At 39.9% G+C, this 21,585-nt stretch overlaps 2 protein-coding genes across 3 annotated transcripts; one reads left to right on the forward strand and one right to left on the reverse strand.

The window, feature by feature from the left end:
* The first annotated feature begins 655 nt into the window (after nt 1-655).
* LOC122993424 (retinal dehydrogenase 1-like) lies at nt 656-8,180 on the forward strand. 2 transcript variants are annotated; one of them, XM_044367585.1, is made up of 15 exons: nt 656-1,081; nt 1,803-1,904; nt 2,136-2,308; nt 3,199-3,303; nt 3,483-3,623; nt 3,751-3,880; nt 4,020-4,081; nt 4,572-4,700; nt 4,891-5,004; nt 5,120-5,222; nt 5,948-6,132; nt 6,291-6,455; nt 6,603-6,760; nt 6,969-7,043; nt 7,229-8,180. In XM_044367585.1, the coding sequence occupies exons 3-15, from the start codon at nt 2,153-2,155 to the stop codon at nt 7,299-7,301; spliced, it is 1,596 nt and encodes a 531-aa protein (XP_044223520.1). In that variant the 5' UTR covers nt 656-1,081; nt 1,803-1,904; nt 2,136-2,152; the 3' UTR covers nt 7,302-8,180. The 2 variants fall into 2 exon arrangements, with proteins under 2 accessions (XP_044223520.1, XP_044223513.1); XM_044367578.1 differs by lacking the exon at nt 1,803-1,904 and having other exon boundaries at nt 657-1,081.
* Nucleotides 8,181-8,249: 69 nt separating this feature from the next.
* tmc2b (transmembrane channel-like 2b) lies at nt 8,250-20,853 on the reverse strand. Its single transcript, XM_044367568.1, has 20 exons — nt 20,808-20,853; nt 20,593-20,634; nt 19,863-20,259; nt 18,432-18,578; nt 17,310-17,400; nt 17,138-17,219; nt 16,925-17,031; nt 16,733-16,831; nt 16,299-16,441; nt 16,042-16,189; nt 15,511-15,705; nt 15,191-15,370; nt 14,136-14,294; nt 13,823-13,951; nt 12,488-12,555; nt 11,923-12,162; nt 11,675-11,800; nt 10,892-10,970; nt 10,637-10,766; nt 8,250-10,535 (listed from the first exon to the last, which is right to left on the reverse strand). Exons 1-20 carry the CDS (start codon nt 20,851-20,853, stop codon nt 10,312-10,314), a joined length of 2,832 nt encoding a protein of 943 aa, XP_044223503.1. The 3' UTR covers nt 8,250-10,311.
* Nucleotides 20,854-21,585: the final 732 nt, after the last annotated feature.

Here is a 21,585-nt window from a genome sequence, read left to right on the forward strand (position 1 = left end):
TTAATTACAGGGGTTGTGTTGTCCCAGGGGATAATTCTCAGAGGGATGTGTGTATTTGCAGACAGCCTGGATCAAAACAGGCGCACCAGACAAAGTTATGTGATCACATTGTTCCTGGGAGACAGTGAGGCAGCAGGAGGCCCCTTATCAAAGCAAACATCTTCCCAATTATGTTTGCTGCCTTGTAGACAGGCAGTTGGGCTGAACAGATGCAAAGATGATAGAAGCAGTAATCAAGTGGCAATCACTTCAAAAACTGGTAAATATCATGGGCTTGATTGAAAGCAGCTTGTGCTTGCCTCAGGTTTTATTTGCAGAGTAAAAAGTCAATTCATTACATAGTGAAATTATACACTGGAGTTCATATTTTTTAGACTTTGATAATTTGATCATTTCTGTTTCTATGGGGACAAAAGAAATGATACATAAATACTGTGGATTGTTTAGTGAGAAAGAATATAATCTGTGATATTTTGTCTTGTTTTATAGGTTAATCTCATCATATTTTGTTTGCAAATAGATACATAGTGGAGTTAAGAGTACAATATTTCTCTCTTAATGTATAGTGGAGTAAAAATAGTAAAAATGAAGTTGCCTACAAGTACCTCAAAATTATACTAGTCACTTATACTAAATATTGTAGGCCTGCTTGAATGAATGTAGCCTATTTAGTTATAAAAACAAAATATATGAACAATTAAAATAGACTGGGTAAAACTGAAAAAATTTGCCTCACCATTATAGGCCTATGTGTTCACGGTCACATTAACTGAACTGTGCGCGCGCCTGTCTTGAGGGGCACGTGGGGTAAACTGGGATTGGTTCCGCCTGAACGGTGATTAGCGCGTGCAGCTGGACCCTCAGAGGACCAAAGCAAGGAGGACTCCCGGTGCGACGATAACCTACGTGATGCTGCCGTTGTGTGTTTTCTGAGGCAGAGAGCTGCAGGTATATAAAGCAGCTCTGCGTCTCTCCGCTCCGACTCAGCAGTCAGCGTGTTGAGCCGACAGCAGCTCAAAAATGCCGGTGACAGAAGCCGGAATCCACCAGACTGGAGGCTCCTCAACAGCACCTTCCACAGGTAACAACACTTTTTAAGACTTCTGAATTATGAGGCTATAACAACATTCAATGTACAGCACGTACCTGACTGAAATAATGTTTTCTGGTGGAAATAAAAGATTTTAATTCATCTGAAGATGTTTTTAAATTCAGTCATAGTTCTTTTTTTTTTGTTTTTGGTATTTGAAAGTTTGCAGTGTGTGTGATTAAATATGGGGGAGCAAATGTGCCAATAAGGCGAATTTAGGACATCATTCATATTGCCTATGAGATTTTATTTCTCCTCAGTGGAACATGAATTAAATATTAAATTAAATATCAGTTAATAATTCATTTAATATCTGATTTGTAAAGTTATTAGGCCAAATAAAATATTGTAGAACAAAAATATTCACCACAGGCTGCATATTTCAAGAAAAAAAAAAAGATATTCACTTCAATATTAAAAATTTTAATGGAGCCCCGCTATTGAAGTATATATGCAGGTCTAATAAATGTAGTGTGTTAATGTTACGTTGTTAATGGCATGTATTTGTGTTTGTCAGTGTGTGTAAAGTAGAATATTCTTAATCATCTCTCATCTGACAAACCATTACTGTTTCTTACAGTAGTAGTAGTAGTTGAGCCCATTTGTGATCAAAGCTTTGAGTTTTCTAGCAATTGTGATGTAGCACACCTCTGGTGCTATTTTGCCCCGGCCTATATTATGCTGTTGTCCGATCCCCTTCTGTTCAAATGAGGTCAATCCAGTCCACAGCTCAGAGCCAGCCCGACTTTACGGTGCCAGTCGTAACCCTCGACCCTGTGGTGTTGCTGTGCTGATGATGCCAGTACCTCATTTGGTACAGTTTCTCTCTACTCCAGTGGGTTGGGATGGCATCTTATGCACAGGGTCATGATGAAACACGAAAGGAGCTATTCTTACTCAGTGATCCAGATATTAACTTTCACAATCAAGCCCTCACACACACACACACACACACATGCAGCACAGTGTATGGGTAAACACAACACATACACACGCACATAAATCAGCTTGAATGGACACTGGCTTCCATTTTTGTCTTTTTCAGAGGGAAATCATGCCAACATGAGCTCCCCGCCTGACAACGGTCACCAGCAGCAGTCCAGTAACAGACGCAACCACCAGAGTCCAAACCAGAACCACAGACCACAGCACGTAGACGGACCTGAGACACAGACCCTGCCCATGCCAATCCCAGACCCCCCAATTCAGTACACTAAGGTAGTCTGAACCAAAATCCATCAGTCAAGACTAAGGAGTGAAATCCAGTGTGGTTCAGGTTTCGTTGGTGCTCCCAACAATGAGGAATGGAGTGTAAAAAATACAGAAGTCTGCAGAGTTTACCACTTTTTAGCTTTGTCATTCGTGGCAAAGTGCAGAAAAATCCACTACCAAGAGATCCTTGCAGCTGATTTAAGTCTTTTCCATTAGAGGTCTTGTTCTTATTGCAATTTTGATTTAAATTCTGGGTCACAGGCTGAAAAAATATTTTGATCTGTGCAAAAAAAAATTCTTCTTTCTTTCAGATTTTGGGCACATGTTTAACAGTATTACTTTTTTACAAGGCAGATCACCTGGTCTATATTTGGGTGATTGAACCTGTTAATAACAGGTACAGTTGCCTTTCAATCTGGCATTGTGTGCCAGCGATGTGGTAATTTAATATTTATGGTCTCTGTCCAAAATCAAAAGGAAAAACACGATGGTGTGTCGGTTTGTAATTTACCTTTTTAAGAGAGGAGAATGAAAATGTGGTTTTAATGACATGTTCCCAGGAACAAAGGGATATGGGAAAATGTTTCCTGTTCCTTTATCTTATTAGTTAGAGTACTTTTGATGGTAATTACCTGAAAATACTCCTTCAGTCTATAAGCTTTACAGCATACAGATGCATCTCATAAAAATATCAGAGCAGGCAAAATGACTACCATTGAATATAAGAAGCATGTTATTACCTTCAGCAGACCGTGAAGAGTTGATACATGACTCAATTTTTTGCGGACAGGTTTTGATCTGTTTTCAAACAACATGTGGGAGGGAAACCACTTTTAGAAGAAATGTGCTTGAAGAATCTGTTTTTAATCTTTTCTTTTTCTCCTCTTCTATCTTAGTTGTTCATCGATAACAAGTGGCACGGGTCGTGCAGTGGCAGAAAGATCCCTGTGTATAATCCCGCAACGGGGGAGCTGCTGTGTGAAGTGGAGGAGGCTGACGCAGTACGTTACAGATTAATCAGATGTGCTTTCCTCTTCGACTAGCAGGACATAAATTATGAAAGAGATGGAGTGAATGTGTTACAGTATTTATTGGTGTGTGTCTGTTTGTATACGAATGTTTGATCAGTGTGTGTACAGTTCGTCCGAGTGACCACCTGCTCATCTTGAACCTTTTGTAGGAAGATGTTGACAAAGCAGTGAGCAGCGCCAGAGCCGCCTTCCAAATGGGGTCGCCATGGCGATCCATGGATGCCTCAGGCCGAGGTGATCTACTTAACAGACTCGCTGACTTGGTGGAGAGAGATCGGCTACTACTGGCAGTGAGAAACACCCACACACACACACACACTATATTCTCACTTTGAATTTTTTTCCCAGAAACTTCAAATTAACAGTAAAAGGAAGTAATGGCCTTTGTGTAATAATTACTGTGATCTTTATTTCCAGACACTCGAGGCTCTGGACTCAGGCAAAGTGTTTCTTGTGGCATATTTTGTCGATCTGATGGCCACAATCAAAACATTAAGATATTATGGTGGCTGGGCAGACAAGATTCACGGCAAAACCATTCCTGTAGGTGAGTTGCCCTCGTTTCGATTTTGGTCACCAACACTCTGAAACCTCACAACATTGAAGCATCGGAAATTATAGACTTTTTTTGCCATTGTTCACAATTAAGCTTTAAAGTTTGTGGATAAACTATAATTATTTTTCAGATGGAGCATATTTTACTTACACACGGCATGAGCCCATTGGAGTGTGTGGCCAGATCATTCCTGTGAGTAAAAATACATCTGTAGAAACATTAAAGAGACTGGATACATTAACATGCAAACAAAAAGTAAATGATTACCTAATTATTGGTTACCATAGAAACTGTAATGATCAAGGTTGCAGTTGATGTACACATGTCACTGACACAGATTTCTATTTAGAATATGTTGTTGTTCTAGGCCAAACAACCCACTGTGATTCACATGTGTATGTGTGATAAAAGGGTCACAGAGTTTTGGACTACATTAGATCTGCATTCAGCCAACACTTGTAATGTATTCTGAGAAATCTGGCCAAATATTTGAACTTGAAATCAAGATATTTGATGGCTGGGTAGGGCTCTGTCATATCCTTCTCTTAGTAAACTCATCACTATATAAATGCATTTAAACAGTCTTGAGGTGGAAACTTTTGAAAATAACCTTTAACTGTTAAGAATAACCAGACTTTAATGGTGTTGCCACTCAACCATGTGCTTACACTTTGGTTTGCAGTGGAACTTCCCATTGATGATGTTTGCGTGGAAGATTGCTCCGGCTTTGTGTTGTGGAAACACTGTAGTCATCAAACCTGCTGAACAGACCCCATTATCAGCCCTGCACATGGCGGCACTCATCAAAGAGGTACACAGATTATTACTTTTGCCCCCAACAATGATATAAGAACAAAGACCATGTGGCCAAAAGCTATAAACCTTTATTTAAAAGATTGTCGAGACCTACATATAATAGACTGTGCTAAACTTGTTTCAGTTAACGATGAGCATGTGATGTAGTTGTTATAGTCTCTCTCCCTCCCTCTCTCTGCATTCAGGCTGGGTTCCCTCCAGGTGTAGTGAATGTGGTGCCAGGTTATGGTCAGACAGCAGGCTGTGCTATTGCCCACCACATGGACATAGACAAAGTAGCCTTCACTGGATCCACAGCTGTTAGTATCTTTTGAAAACAAGGGACTTTTCTCTTCTCCTCTCTTTTTTTGCATTTTTTTTTTTGTAGTAGCTCTTTTACTGTAATGTAATTATGTACCTCACGTTGGTTGTCAGGTTGGGAAACTTATCCAGAAGGCTGCAGGTGACAGCAACCTGAAACGAGTTACACTAGAACTCGGTGGAAAAAACCCAAATATCGTCTTTGCTGACTGTGACTGTGAGTTGTTGTTTTTTTTACAACTGTTACAATATGCTTCATAAACATAGTGTTATTATTGTACTTTAACCATATGTTACATAGTTATACTGTATGCACTGTCACTGTTTATAATGGCAAGATGCTTTAAAAAGTTAAGTAAAAAATGTGAAGATCAATCATGCACATCATCAATGAAGTTACATAAAACAATCCAACCCATTGTTTAAAGAGGCTAATTGGCATATCCAGAGTTAGGCACATAACCGCAGTAAGACCTCAATGTGTCGATTTTACACTAGATTTGCTGGTAGGTGAATTTTGTTGCCTTTGGACAGAGCAAGGTTAGCTGTTTCCCCTGGTTTCCAATCTTTATGCTAAGATAAGCTAACCATCTGCCGGCTGTATCTTCATATTTAGCAGATAGACATGACAGTGGTGTCAATCCTCTCATCCAACTCTTTGCAAGAAAGTGAATAAGTGTATTTCCCAAAATGTTGCACTATTCCTTTAAACATCTTTAATCTGCAGTGCAGAAAGTGGAGCAACCCCCACAGTGCTAGCAGGTGATGAAGCTTGAACACATCATTAGATGCAACTCCAAATCATGCCCTAATTCTGGTCAAAATCCATAAACAGTCTTGTATCACACTGGCAGCAAATGAAGCTCAAGTTTTTACTTCCTTCCAACAGTCTGACTGTAGCACTTTTCTTTAAACTTGAATCTGTACATGTGTGTCTTGCAGTAGAGTATGCGGTGGAGCAGGCACACAGTGGTCTATTCTTCAACCAGGGTCAATGCTGTCTGGCTGGATCCAGGGTGTTCGTAGAGGAACCAATCTACGAGGAATTTGTCCGCCGCAGTGTAGAAAGGGCTAAATCCAAAGTTATGGGAAACCCGCTGCTGCCAGGAGTGGACCAGGGACCACAGGTAAAACACTTGCCTTCTTTATTTGACAACTGTTGTATTGTCTGATTGGTCAACTGCACAAAAAATTATGTAGCACACGACAAAGCCTACATTTCCTTAACCCCAAACTGTTCTCACACACAAAGAAAAAAAAAAACAATTTGACCTGCTGTTTGCAGATAGACCAGAAGCAGTTTGATAAGATAATGGAGCTGATAGAGAGCGGGAAGAGGGAGGGAGCCATGCTGGAGTGTGGAGGGTCTACATGGGGTCAGCAGGGACTTTTCATCCAACCCACAGTCTTCTCGAATGTCACAGATGATATGCGCATCGCCAAAGAAGAGGTACTGTGTTCTTAAACACCCACCTGCACATACGCTACTACACTTAAATGGTACACTTGACAAACACATGGATCCACTGTGTCTACCTCTGTTTTCCTAGTTTCTACCTCCTCAAAGTCTTTTATTTATCCTCACACACTCCCGCAGATTTTTGGTCCAGTGCAGCAGATTATGTGTTTCCGTAGCATCCATGAAGTCATCCAGAGAGCCAACGCCACACACTATGGTCTTGCAGCAGGGATTTTCACTAACGACATCGATAAAGCCCTCACAGTCTCTTCTGCTCTGCAGGCTGGCATGGTCTGGTAGGGATTAAATGCTCTACAATTCAGCTGTTTTAGTTAATCCTGCAGGAGTATCTCCACTGCAGATCATCACAGAAACCTTCCTCAAAATGATATTAGACTACATTTTTCCACTTTGACGCATAGTAATGAATGCCCTCTGTGAATTGATTGGGGAACAGTCTTAATTTTTTTGTAATTAGGTGAAACTAATGTTGCTCTTTTCTAGGGTGAACTGCTACAATGCCATGAGTGTTCAGTGTCCATTCGGTGGCTTCAAGATGTCTGGGAATGGGAGGGAACTGTGAGTTTTACGATTGTATGTTCTCTCAGGTTTAGTGTTGTACTGCATGCACAGCAGCAGCCTTTTATACATGCCATTCAGATGATTGGTAAAATGTTGCTCATGTAAGGTGAAGAAACATCATCACAAATTGATGTGTTGAGTGTTTTTTCTTAAAATCAGTGATGGTTTTTTTTTTGTTTCAGGGGGGAATACGCTCTTCAGGAATACACTGAGGTCAAGGCAGTCACCATCAAAATCTCACAGAAGAATTCATAACATCGTCATATCACAGGACTGACTTTTTCCTGTCCTTAAAATTCTCTGCCACCCCATGGCTTCAGATACTCTACAGACATTTTGCAATAACCATATGGCACTTTGAGGTTTCAAAGGCATCACCAGTTCTTGGTCACTTCATAAACAATTATTCATTTATTATTCATTCATTTCTGTGAAGATATTCTTATTTTTTCAGTTTTTTTTATCAATGTTATGTCTCTTTTTGTGGATATTAATCATTTATCTATACTCTTCTAGTGTACTGTCTCACATGTACTGCTTTAAAAGTTTAGTGTTCTCTGTAGGAATGTCTGTTATGTGTTTGTTAGCTTAGATGTACCTGTTTTTTTTTCCACAAGTAACAAGTTAAATAGCAATTTGATGCCAGAATGAATTATTTTAATAGGTGTCATACAAAAAATAAAAAGACAAAACAGATAACAGATAAAACATTTTACAAAGTATTTACACAGATTTCCAAATGAAATCAATAAATCCATTGACCCAATACTCAATAACCAGTAAACCTTACACTGATTTCAATGCCATAAACTTGATGATGCCCACTCCTTGCTATATATCAATCAATGTAATCATACAAGGTACAATCAAAGTGACATGTAATCCCACCAGTTCCTTCAATTTGTACATTAAAAAAAGTTTAAATAGCACCCAAGTCAGGCCCTCAGTGATGCAATCTCAGAACCCATCAGCTATCTGTCTGATGACAATTTAGCCTCTGGGGACACCGACCAATATTTCGGGGCTTCCTGTGTAGCCAGCGGATATCCAGATAACTGGACCATCTGGGCCAAGACTTCCTCTTCCATGCGTCAGTCATTTACAGTCCACTTAGCAACTTGTGATGGGCCAGACAATTTTTCAGTTAATCTTTATAAAGAGATTAGCCGAAATGCATATAACTGCAGATATTTTTTTTTTTTAAAAAGGCTAATAAAAAGCGAAATCGTCATCAGGCAATGGCTAATGAGTTCTGAGACTGCATTTCAGCCAATGTGTCCTGCCTCTTTTGCTCTCCACATGTACTTTTTACCTGACTGCACCCAGAGCCCACTCAAACGTGATTGGTACAACCAATACTAGTAATACTACTAATACTAATACTACTCAGACTACAAACAGAAACCAGAAGGCTTGCAGTATCAAGATCTTGTCCCGTTGCCTACAGATTCTGCATTCATATGCAGATATCTGATTATAGAGATTATTGGTGATTTGGACAACAAGGTACATGTAGCTGTCCATCCTCTCCACAGAGGACCTGTTGATATTAAATGGGGCATAGTTCCTTCCCTGCTTCTTCCCAAAGTCCACTATCAGCTTTTTGGTCTTGCTGACATTCATAGTAGGTTGTTATCCTGACAGTCAGTTCCTCTACTTCCTTCTGGAAGGCCTTTTCATTGTTATCTGTGATCAGGCCCACCACAGCTGTGTCGTCAGCAAACATGATGATGGTATTGGAGTCAAAAGTGGCTACACATTTGTGTGTGTATAAGGAGTACAGCAGGGGGCTCAAAACGTAGCCCTGGGGTTCTCCAGTGTTAAGGATGAGGGTAGAAGAGGTGTGCACTTCATCACTACAGAGGTGAGTGCCACTGGGCGGTAGCCATTCAGGCAAGCTGGTCTTGTTTTCATGGGTACAGGCATGATGGTGGACTTCTTGAGGCACTTCAGTGTGACAGACTGAGCCGGGGACAGGTTGAATATCATTGTGAACACCGGCACTAGTTGGTCAGCACATAGTTTGAGGACCCACCCACTGATACCGTCTGGTCCTGCTGTTTTCTTGATGTTCACACACTTGAAAGCCGCCCCTGACATCATGCTTAGACCTTGCCACACACTTCTAGGATTGCCCTCCTAGAATTGTAGTTCCACTTTCTTTCCATAGTCCCTTTTTGCTTCCTTTACTGCTCTTCTTACATTGTAGGCTGCTGCTTTATAATTGTTCATGTTTCCAGACTGCAGCTCCAAGTTGCAGGTTGCAGTGTGTGTGTTTATGGCATCCCAGATGGTTCTGGTAATCTGTGGTTTTTGGTTGTGGAATGATTTAATTGTAGTTTTGGGTACAATTGCTTCAATTGTTTCACAAATTAAATCCACCACAGACTCAATGAATCCATTGATGTCATTGGTGACGTCGACAGTGGTGTCCTGGAATGTGCTCCCACTGCGTCATGTAGTGCTGACTGTAGGACGGCCTCTGATTGGCCTGACCATTTCCTGACCTCTCGTGTCACTGGGGGCGTGCATCATGAGTTTGTTTACTTTGACCTCAGCAAGGTCAGGTATGATTGAAGTCAGGCATAACCTTCTTAAAATTAGATGCTTGAAGTCTCCAACAACACTGAGCGCAGCATCAGGATTACCGGTCTGTGAGCAGTTCAAGTCTTTGCAAAGATCAGACAGGGCAGCCTCTGTACTCACCTGTGGTGAGATATAGACCACTGTGATAAAAAATTCCCTTGATAGAAAGTGCAGTGTCCATTTGATTGACAATAACTTCAGGTCAGGTGAGCAGGAACAGGATAGCACTTTAATATTTCCACTGTCACACCAGTCCTTATTCACCCTAAAGCACATCTCCTTTTTTCTTGCCAAGGTCCTCTGTTCTGTCAGATTGGTATACAGAAAGAGTCACCTGGTTGAATGGTGCTGTCTGGTATTCCAGGAATGTCCCAATATAGCTCCACCTTGAGACTGAGAACATTATGGGATGTGACTGTAGAGGCTGAAGTGTGCCAATGCAATAAATTAGACTTCTTCCACAATTAAATTTAATTGATTGGCCTTTTAAAATTGGTCTTTATGCAAAAGTAACTATAAACATTATCATTATTAGTGCCAATTAATCCATGTCTTCCAAATTTAAAGAGTAAATTCATTTAAATAACCAGTCTATAATTATTCCAGTGACCCCTTCATCCTCCATTTCTGATTCTGACTGCAGCAGTTGTGTTCTTCTTTATCGTCCAGAATTGGACTCTTACTTCTTTGGTGGCCCACCTCGACCTCTTCCTCTCCCAGGCCCAGGTTGAGGCCCCCTGGCATTTCCAGGAGGCCCTTTTCTCGGACCTGGGGCACGGGTCACTGGCCCTCTGGGGTTGGGGGCAGCCAGTGACACTTCTTTTTGCAATTTAACCCCTTTCCCATTTGTTGCTGCACCTGGCTTCGTTTTGGGAGACTTGCTGCCCTTCTCAATTACGACATCTGAGAAGACGGATGGAGAGTAAAAAGAGTGGTGAGGACAGTCAGGTGCAAATTGGCTGACAGTATGTGTAATAAAGGAATACATGAGTGTGTGCGTGTACCAGGTGGGGGTGGCTCTTCCTCAGTGGGAGGCGGGATTAGAGACTTGTCTGGCAGCAGATCCTCCAAGTCTTTCATCACTTGATTAGTGCTGTCCTTGTTGTTCCTGCGGTTCTTCTCCTCGTCTCGAGCCTAAAGTGTCCACCAACATACAGACAGTCATTCATTTGGTTTAATTCTAAGCAAAGTAGATCAGAAAAACAGCAAAATTGGAAGAACACAGAGCTGAAATGTAACAAGAGAATACTGATACTAACCATTTGCATTTTTCTTTTAAGGTCCATGTTTGCTTGTTGGTATCCCTTTGACACTGTATTCAGGTAGTATATAGCCAACCTGTTGTACAGTATAAACAATTTGTTTAAAAGAAGAGTTACAACATACCAGGCCTGGACCACAGAAGTCATGCCTTCTGTATTTGTCTTATATTTGTGAGTAGCCACCTTTAAATGATATTATTTTCACTATAGTGTAAGCTCAAAAGTGCTTATCATCAGCATAATTTGAAAGATTATATAATCACTTTTTTTTTTAAACCCACACATAGCAACTTTAAAAAAAGGATTCAGTGTTTCTCACCAGAATTACCATATATGCCTGGCAGTGTGGAGAAGGATTATAGTCAATTTACAGATATATAACTGTGCAGTTAAAGATGAGAATAATGTACAGAAGATATGAAAGGAATGAAATAAACTATATTTGAATATATTTTTATATATTACTATATATTTTGTTAGGGGTGTAGAAGTGCACTAGGAGGATTTTGATTCCTCAGTATTTCTAAAATTCTGGCTACAGCCCTGTTTGGTTGTTAAAAGCTGATTTGGAGAGTGTAAAGTCAATACATAGTGTAGAAAGTGCATCAACAAGAAGTCATGTAGAGACAGTTTGCCATTCAGAACATTGTAATGTGTTATTTCAATGCCAATTTTAGTTTCCCTTCTTTCGAGTAAATGGCATTTCATTTCTGTGTTTTTTAGATGATTCAACACAGTATTTAAAAGACAATTTTGAATGGATATTTAAATGATACTTACACCATGAGAAGAACAGCAGGCAAGATGAGTCCAGGGTTAGTGGCGTAGGTGAAAATGCTCCCTATGAAGGCAGGTAGATCCTGTTCTATAGTATCCATGATCACATCATACATCTTTTCTTTGCCACTGGGGGAAAAACATGATACATGATCACTGATACACTGTATCAGCCTTTGGATAAAAGGTGTCCATCATATGGATAATTCATATTTCATTATAATGTAACATCTCTACTGTCTCCAACTGACCTGAATGGCCCACAGTCGAAGGATGGAGACAAGGTCATGATAGTGTAGACCACAGGCAGCAAGCTGAGGAAAAGCACAAGCAGCAGCAGGGCCATGTAGAAGTTGTTGGACCGTGAGGCCTTGAAGACTCGCTCATGAGGAACATTACAGGACATAACTGCCCAGCACTGGAAGTACATTGAGGTCAGGAGACGCAAAACGTTCAGACCCACCAGACCTGGAGCATAAAATGCTCCCATCCTGAGGAAAACAGCAGGTTTAGCAACATTATTTAAAAATTACTGCATACTCTGCTATAATCAGCTTCCTTCAAATTCTACATAATCTATTCAACATTCAAATTTAGTGAATTAATATAAATAGGTCATGTTACTTTTGTAACACTTTACCTCCATAATCACCATAGTAAAACAAATAACAACCCAGCTTGTGGAAGCAATCCACCCTCTGTTTTTTGCAGCAGAAGGAGGCCTCATTAGTCAACCATTAGTCCCATTAGTGAATCACCAGTAAGATAGAAGGAGACAGAAAATAAAATCAACCATGTAGATGTGGAGTAATTCACCATATCATTCCTTGATTGAAGATAAGCCCAAGCACATTTCCACTAATGTCAAACTCTCCATATGAAGGCTGGAATAAACACAACAACATGATTAGCAAGTTCACCTGAATTAATAAAAACCAAGTCGATACCACTTTGCATTTGCTCCTCTCTCTCTCTCTCCCTCTCTCTCTGTAATTAAGTTCTCATTGCAGTTTCCTGTTTCACTCAATGTTGGAGGTCACCTGTCTTGCCAGATGTCATTGTATGGTATCAGGTTGAATTAGATTCAACATGGACTGTGCTGTACTCACACAGTGTTCAATAATAGCTTAATGACATAGCAGCTATACAATAATTATACCAACACACTCATTAAACTGATACACCTGCATTAAATTCAGATATGATAAATGTTCAGATAAATGTTCAGTTATTTGATGTAACCTGTAGCCTACAGTACAGTCCACATAAATTGTTTAATGATTTGTGATTTTGGTGGGAGAAATTATTAGATAAACATAAACACAAACACACACCGTGATCCACTCACAGTAGTGGAAAGTACATTTACTGTACTTAAGTACAATTGCGAGGCACTTGTACTTTACTTGAGTATTTCCATTCAATGCTACTTTATACTTCCACTCCACTACATTTCAGAGGGAAATATTGTACTTTCTACTCTACAACATTTATTTGACAGCTTTAGTTACTTTTCAGATGAAGATTTGACACAATTGATAATATAACAAGCTTTTAAAATACAACACATTGTTAAAGATTAAATCAGCAATTTCCAACATTTTTTGGCTTTTGACGTCTTACAAAAAGCAGTGTGTAGTCAAGGTAACATTTCAGATGTCTATGACTTGTTAACAGCTCCACCAAATAGCGATTTATCCCTCTAAACTTCTCACATGGTTTAATTTCAATAAATGTTCAAATGATCCCAAATTTCACCAAAAATCAAAGATTAGAGAAAAAGTCCAAAAACTTAAAACAGATTTACATATCAGAACATTTTTTTTCTTCTTTCCTCTCCCATTAATCATCTCACGAACCCTCAGATTTATCTGGTGACCCTTTTGAGGGGCCCAAACTCTAGGTTGGGAACCACTGTACTAAACTAGCTAACTACATTAAGCAGTTCAAACTAGCTCCAACTCCAGCAACTACAACAGTAACATGCTGCTTACACACTGATGCTTCAGTATTAATAATCTAATGATGTACAAACCACTACTTTTACTGAAATGCTTTAATTCTGCTGCTAATCCTTATGTACTTTTACTTAAGCAAGGATCTATATACTTCTTCCACCCCTGCCCACTGACACACAGTGCAAGCACTCACAAATCCGGCCTCCAGGTCCCAGCACCAACAGTAGTTGAGGAAGCGGACAATGAGAGCTCGCAGAAAGTCACCAATCAGGATGGTCAAATAGGTCACTTGAACATCGGACACAATCAGCCTCACAAATTCCTACACAGCAAAAGAAGCCAGCAATAAAAAGCACAAGAAATAAGAACAACTACATAAGAACAAATACAGACTGAGCAATGAAATCAGATATTTGTTCTTTCTGACTTGACTGAGTAAGGATGCCAGAAAAATTATGTTGCAAACCAAGCTAAATTGGATAACAGTATATAATGCCACTACTCACTATTCCCACTGCAGTTTCCCAGCAGGGTCCCCTGATGACGTCGGCAGGGTGGACATTTGGAGGAGGCACATCTGTGGTGTTGAAGTGCAAGGTGTAGTTGGCATTGTACTGATTCAAAGCCCATTCAGTGGCATTCTTGATAGTTTTTTCGCTCTCCAACTACAGAATAGAGAATACATAAAAGAATATTCAAGGCAAGTCAAACATTTTTTATGTGGCACACTCCACATACAGGGAAATGTACAGTTTGTAGCCTGGTTTTAATGAGATGTATATTTAGTCTATGTCTCTGGAAGCTGTTTTAACTAAGTGTAACTGATGTTTTAACATGTTTAGTTGACTTGAAGGTTCATGCAGTATTTTAAAGGGGATGTATCATGCACATTTCCAAGTCTATATTTTTACTCTGGGGCTCTACAGGAATATCTTTGCATGATTTACAGTTCAAATAACTCCTTATTTATCTTATTCTGGCTCTTTATGCAGCCCCTCAGTTCAGCCTCTGTCTGAAACAGGTAATTTTAGCTCCTGTCTCTTTAAGGCCCCCCTCCTGATGAGCCCACTCTGTTCTGATTGGTTAGCTCCCGGAAGCTCCAGAGGCTACGTAAACCAAGCTGCCAAGAAGAGCGCCAAGCTGTGAAGCCAATTTGACATAGTTGCTAAACCATGTAATTACAACTTCCGGGTCTGTCACATGATGCAGACTGCCGCAAAGAGCATTTTTCCTGCACACCGTCATTGGAAAAGGAGCAGCTATAAAAAGGTGAATATATTTTGTCACAACAAAATGATTCGGTTTACTATCAGAATTTGATCCATTCAGTCCAATAACATTTGGAAAGTCTAGAGGAGCCACATGCTTAAATTATTTTTTCCTCATTCCAACCACAAATTAAGCCTGAGCATCATCAGGGTAATTTATTTACAGTGGGAAGACAATTTTTTGGCTTCATGTGCCATCAAGCAACTTTCACAACAATGAACAGGGCGCCATCATTGAGTCCGGTATCCAGTTCAGAAACAGGAAACACACACACTGCCACATAATGTCATACCTTGGCAGTAACCTCATCAAACAAGGCAAAGAGGAAGGTGTAAAGGTTTCCCAAGAAGAGGGCAAAGATGCGTCCCAGTTGCCACTTGAGGGCAACGCGGGGGTGATAGTCCTCCAGCTCAGCAATGGTCTCAAACAGAGGAGGACACACCAACCCCAGCAGAGACATCACAAACTCCACCTGGTGCATTGGGTGATAGAGGGGGGTTACTAATCTCATTTTTCATTTTTGTTGTCACCCCTTAACTCTCCCAAATTTCCTGGTATTCTCTATAAGGTGATAATATTTCAATAAATCCCAAACGTCTCATGTCAACCTGCCTCGTTCTTTTCAAACCAGGTAAGATTTTCCTGCTTCATATTAGCAAACTCCTGAGAGCGTTTCACCACATAGTAGATGAGGTATCCACTGCCTCCAAGGCAACAAAGGATCAGAAAGTTTGCAAGAACCCTGAGGAAGCGACGGAGGTGGATGTTCTCATCCTTCTGGTTCTCCTGTTCATCAACAATGGATTCCTACAGCAGGATAAAATGAATCAGATTAATGAAACAAAGTTTCAGTTCTTACATTTATAAATTTAAATCCCTGGTACTGCAAGCTCAGATGATGTTTCCAGTTGAGAAGAAGTTAGAGTCACATGCTTACTTAAAACAGAACATGTCTTGTGGCTGTTGGCGAAAAAACTGGTATCCCACCTCCATCCATTCAGGATATTTCCTTTCATGACTTTTGAATTTTGGCACAAAATGGTGATTATAAAAGGAAACTGTTGCTCTTTTCCAAAGCTCAGCCTCCAAACACATATACTGTATACACACATATTCTGTATACACACACACACACCTGCTAACCTTGAAGCTGGTGGTGATGGAGGCGTACTTATTGTCTGCAGTCTCTGGGTTTCCTATCAGGTAGTCCCAACTGGTGAACATCTTCCAGCTGAAGGTGAACTCTCCCTCTTCTGCCCCGTCTCCTCCTTCATTCGAGTTACGAGCCATCCTGAGAAAAATAAAACAAAGATAAATACAGCCAAATATCTCCATGTGCATGTCTCTGCATGACTGCCTGTGTGTGTGTGTGTGTGTGTGTGTGTGTGTGTCTTGCCTACGTTCTAATGACAACCATCAGGCTGTATCCAAAGATGCCGACGCCCACCAGCAGGTATGCCAGAGGGAGTCTGTAGTGCAGCACCCCGAGTGTTGGTGCGTTGTTGTAGTAGCCGTAGAACAAAAAAGAGTACTTGCAGTATCCCTGTTGGTGTATAGAAAGGAATATTGACTCTTGCAGTAACATTAATTAATGCTCATGTACCAACCGCAGCACCAGCTTCAAGGTCTAAAAGTTATTTGTTTGTGTAGTTGTTTGTCATATTTCACAAATCAAAGCACAATGTCTTTTCTGCATTGTAGATTTCTTAAAAAAGCTGTAATGATTTTCTGTTTTCTTTAGTGATCAGCGGCTTTATTGTGGTAAATGTTAAACAACAATTTGCATGATGCAAATCAGTTATAGTACAGTGATAAATAAAGCTCAGATCCTCACACCAAAATCAAGAAGCACAGAGTAGTCCATGGCCGTTTTCTGCTCGTCTCGCGGCACAGTTTTCCTGGGAATGGAGCCAAAGGGAAGACCCAAGAGAATCTAAACACAGCAGAGAAGGAAAGGAGAGAGCTGATAGCATGTGCAATATCTGCTTCATCAAATATAATCTTCCAACATCAATTAGGACTGTACCTCAGGCAGTACCACTAGGCCAAACATGAACCCAAACAGGACCAGATTCAGACCATACATCCACCTCAGAAAAATGAAGTAGGATGCCACAGATGACCCAAAGTGACCTATGAGCAGGACAACAGAGAACTTGACTCAGAAATGTGGTGATAGCTTATTAGAAACAGTATTGCTCAGTGATTATTTTTCAGATAATGTCATGGTGGTACCAACTTTCTACTTCTTTAATCTTTCTCTCCCAGGGTATGCAGGCTGTTTTGAAGTTCTCAAAGTCTCGTTTAAACTTGATAAATTTCTGGGGAAAAAAGTCAATATCAATATCATCCACGCGATAATCCAACAGAGTTGCCGTAGCTTTAAGTGTCACCAAAAATGAGCAGATTACCTTGGTCATCATGACTTTGAATGCATACAGCTTCCTGCCTCTTCCTTTCCCAAGAGCTCCTTCGAACTTTTCAACAAACTCCTGGGCCTCCCTATTTGGCCAATCAGAGAAAACACACACATCAACCAAGGAAACAATGTGTGAACAGAGTAAACAATGAATGAATTAGTTAGTGGTAACAGGATGTATAAAAACGACAGGTTTGGGATGATTTACTGATTGATGATACTCTGCATATGGTGAGAGAGCATTGAGCAGGAAGACTTGGCAAGCAGCAGGTCAGTCAACCACAACAGCATGCATTAAACAGTGTCAAGCTCATAAAAAAGTTAAGGCAGCTCGCCTATCAAGTTCCCTTCCCAGAAACTTGCTTACACAGATCTGTACATACAGAAACATGCACACTGACTATAAACACACTGACCTACACAACCCCCTAGCTTGGCTCTGGTGAAACAGCGGCTACTGTTTACAATTATGTCACGCTGAGAGGGAGATGTCCAACAGGCTGAACTACAGCCAGCTTTGTGTGTGTTCTCCTGAGATTTATAGACTATGATCATCATGTATCTACTGTGCTTCTCACAAAAGGTATCATTTCTATAACTGAAAACAATTTTCAGAAGTTTCTGAATGATGTTATTTTCTGTTGTCTTCTTCTCTGTGCAGAATTCATTTATGTTTTCTTTATAAGAGATTAGTCAGGTTAAATCTGCCAAAAGAAGTCTTATTTGTGGGCAATCAGAGGTCAGTTCTGTTGTGTCCTGAAAGTGTAATGGCTTTGATTTGCAATGTGTCAGTTTCAAAATATTCTACTTTGTGTTTGCTCAAAGTAGCTTTCTTCTGATATAGTTCACAGCACTGATAAAGAGGAGTATCAAACAGCTAAAACGGCGACAAACAAGCTTTAATAATGCATAATCAGCATCACATGTACAGGACATTAGTGATGGTAGGCATTAAGGAAAGTTTTTTGTAAGCAATGAACAAAAAGCAAATGAGCAACAGACAAAATGCAGCAGCAACAATCAAGTTCAATCAGCTAGAGATGAACTAAAAGCAAGCAGGCAGAGGGAGGATGTGAGTTAAGGTTGGCTACTGTTTTTTGTTTTTTGTCTTTACTTGAGCAGTATGAGTCTCCTCTTCATACGCCAGGGTTTATTCCTTAGTGTAGCGATCAGTTTCTTCTTCTCCTCTACTTGTTCCATTAGGGCTGCCACCTCTCCCTCCGACATAGATTCTTCATCAGATTCAGAGGAGGAAGAAGAGCTGATAAAGGGAAAAAGCAGTCATGTGCTATGGCTTTGCCAAGATGTTACTCAAGCCAAATCTAAACTTAAGACACCAGGTAGCAACGGCGACTCTTTTTTACCTGCCTGCAATGAACATGTGTCATGTCATACAATGCAGAGGAAATGCAGCAATTCAGTCACTGTGAGACAGTTTTGATCTTATCTTTCTTGCTGTTTGAAAACAGTTTTGCATGTCCATCATTTCTGATCATAGTTTAAAATCAAAACTTCAATTTAGCACTTGCATCATTTACATCTTTTGCATCTGTGATATCACGTTTGTAAGAATGTGTTGAGTTACAGTAAGATATGGTATATGTCTTAACAGCCTAAGTGAGCCTGAGCTAGTCATGTACAGTATGTGATCATGTAGTTTTAATACATTTAATGAAAAAAGTTAAATGCAATAAAGAAAAAACAATATGCCAGTGTTCAAGGCCACATTTATACTGTATGGTCTGTGACAGTGTCTTTACAGGTCTCCCTAAAAAAACGATCAGACAGCTGCAGCTGATTCAGAACGCTGCCGCTTGAGTCCTTTCTAAAACCAAGAAAGTGGATCACATCACTCCAGTTCTCAGATCTTTACACTGGCTTCCTGACTGTCAAAGTATTTATTTCAAAATACTGCTCTTGGTTTGTAAAGCACTGAATGGTTTAGGGCCAAATTACATTTCTGATGTAGATTTATTCAGACCTCTCAGGTCGTCTGAGACAGGTCTGCTTTCTGTCCCCAGAGTAAAAAACTAAACATGGAACAAACCCCCAGAAAACTGCAGGTCTGCTGCAACTCTCAGTTCTTATAAATCACAGTTGAAGACTTTTCTGTTTGCCTCTGCCTTTTATTAAATCAAATTCCAGGATTTTGATTAATATCTTACACTGCACTATAACTTTTACTCTCTTACTTTTATCAGTCTTATTCTATTATTTTTATTTTACTTTTAACTCTTTTTAATTGTATTTAAATGTCTTTTTATATTGCCTTATGTTGTATTTGCATTCTTTCTTAATGGCTTTTATGTTTTATATAAAGCACTTTTAACCTGCCTTCCTGTTGAAATGTGCTATATAAATAAACTTGCCTTGCCTTGTAACATATTTGTTGTGATAGTATTGATGTGATTTGCACTCTGTTAATGTTTCCTGAATATATACCACAGAGTTTCATAGTCTGCCAGGAGTCTGCATGGAGAAAGCCGCTGTGCGGGTGTGTGGAGAATGCAGGTAGGTGAGAGACAGCTCTCAGAGAATACTGCACCTGCTCATCTTCCCATTCTTCTTCTTTTTGTCCTTCTCACCACCTTTATCTTTATCTCCTTTCCCTTTAGCATTTCTCTCCTTCTCCTTATTCTGCTCCTCTTTCTCCTTCTTGGACGCCGCTCTCCCTCCATTTTTCTTCTTCCCTCGGTCCCCCTCGCTCTCTTCATCACTTTCGTCCTTAGTGGCTTTCCTCCTTTTGGAGGCTTTTGAACCTTTGCTTTTCACACTCCTGTTGTCCTCGTCATCATCTTCATCACTTTCCTGGAGCTTGGCCTTCTTCTTTCTCCCTCTCTTCCTCGGTGCCTCATCCTCTTCATCTTCTTCATCATCACTGACCTGTTTGGTTTTACGTTGTGGTTTGACTCTTCTGTTTTTACTTCTTTTCCTGGCCTCATCTAAGACACACATTAACACATTTTCGATAAGTAATAATAAGTAAAGTGAGTGCAACAGTGAAATTACTATAGTATAATTTTTCCAGCTCATTAAAATTACATAGAACAATAACAGAGTTTACAAGAATTATCTTAAATGATTCCAGTGAACCTCTAAGAGAGAGGAAATTTGGAGAAAAGATGTAAACCAGCTTTAAAAAAAAGGAGACAGAAGAAGGACAAGCAGATTTTCTGTGCATCACACCTTCACATATTTAAAAAATGTAAAGGAAATAGGCCAATAGCCTGCTTAATTGAATTGAATTGAAAAGCAAACACAAAATGTCTACTCACCTTCACTTCCACTGTCCAACTCAGCATCAACCTCCATCCCAACTGTGAATGTGTGTAAGAAAACAGCCAGACACAAATTTAAATAAAAAATTTCAAAAAGATATCTTACTTGTAATGACAGTCATAATGAAACAAGGTGAACATCTAAAGTAGAAAATAAATTCATTGCAGGAAAAAAAATAAAGTGGCATATAGAGAAAAAAAATCTTTCTCACCATCTTCAACTTTAATTGCTGCATCATTTCTCTTCTTAGGAGGCATTCTGTTAGTTAATTTTATCTTCTTATTCTCCGATTACTCCTCCTCTGCTCACTTCAGACTCTGCCTCCTCTACATCCATGAGTCTCTCAGTGGGAGCGGCTGCAACACCTGTGAAGGTATTGTGTCAAAGAGCCAGGATACACACACTCATACACACACACACACACACACACACACACACACACACACACACACACACACAGGAACAGTTGGGTCTCTGTGTCTCTGTTTGGGCTGTTTAAAGACCGGGCTCCTTGACGACGCCAAAGACACAAAGCCCATTAGATGACAATCAGGAGCACAGTGGAAGAAAACAGAATCTATCACACAATGGACTTGTCAATCAAACTGCTAATTGATATTTGACTGGAGCAACAAGAGCACATAGACGATCCACGTGCTTTCATCTTTATTCAAACTGGATGATGTATAACAACTTGTATAATTATCTGTATGTGATTATACAAAGAAATGGCATTGACCTCAAAAACTGATAGTTTGACATTTCCCATCATTTACTTGTGACCCAGAAAGGAGACACCAGAGTAAATGTAAGCATAAAGGTCAGGTCCCATTAAAGTTGAATGAAAGCTTAAGTAATCCTGAGCGAAAAGTGAAACAAGCCCCTGTATTTAAACGCAGCACACAGTGTTCTTAACATAGTTCATCTATAACTTAAATAATAGTGCTCATTAAAGGGATAGATCACAAGATTTCATTAAGAGTTTGCAA

The sequence above is a fragment of the Thunnus albacares genome, chromosome 2 (genome assembly GCF_914725855.1).
Source record: "Thunnus albacares chromosome 2, fThuAlb1.1, whole genome shotgun sequence".
Taxonomy (NCBI): domain Eukaryota; kingdom Metazoa; phylum Chordata; class Actinopteri; order Scombriformes; family Scombridae; genus Thunnus; species Thunnus albacares.

What these genes read in the sequence shown, in the direction of transcription:
- LOC122993424 (XM_044367578.1), top strand. Translation starts at nt 1,021, where the DNA reads ATGCCGGTGACAGAAGCCGGAATCCACCAGACTGGAGGCTCCTCAACA. An exon ending in CCTTCACTGGATCCACAGCT is followed by an intron (nt 5,005 to 5,119) that starts GTTAGTATCTTT and finishes GTTGGTTGTCAG; the next exon opens with GTTGGGAAACTTATCCAGAA. An exon ending in GAGTGGACCAGGGACCACAG is followed by an intron (nt 6,133 to 6,290) that starts GTAAAACACTTG and finishes TGCTGTTTGCAG; the next exon opens with ATAGACCAGAAGCAGTTTGA.
- tmc2b (XM_044367568.1), bottom strand. Translation starts at nt 20,853, where the DNA reads ATGCCTCCTAAGAAGAGAAATGATGCAGCAATTAAAGTTGAAGATG. An exon ending in CTGTGCTTCTTGATTTTGGT is followed by an intron (nt 16,442 to 16,732) that starts GTGAGGATCTGA and finishes ATACACCAACAG; the next exon opens with GGATACTGCAAGTACTCTTT. An exon ending in GGAAGAGCCACCCCCACCTG is followed by an intron (nt 10,536 to 10,636) that starts GTACACGCACAC and finishes CCGTCTTCTCAG; the next exon opens with ATGTCGTAATTGAGAAGGGC.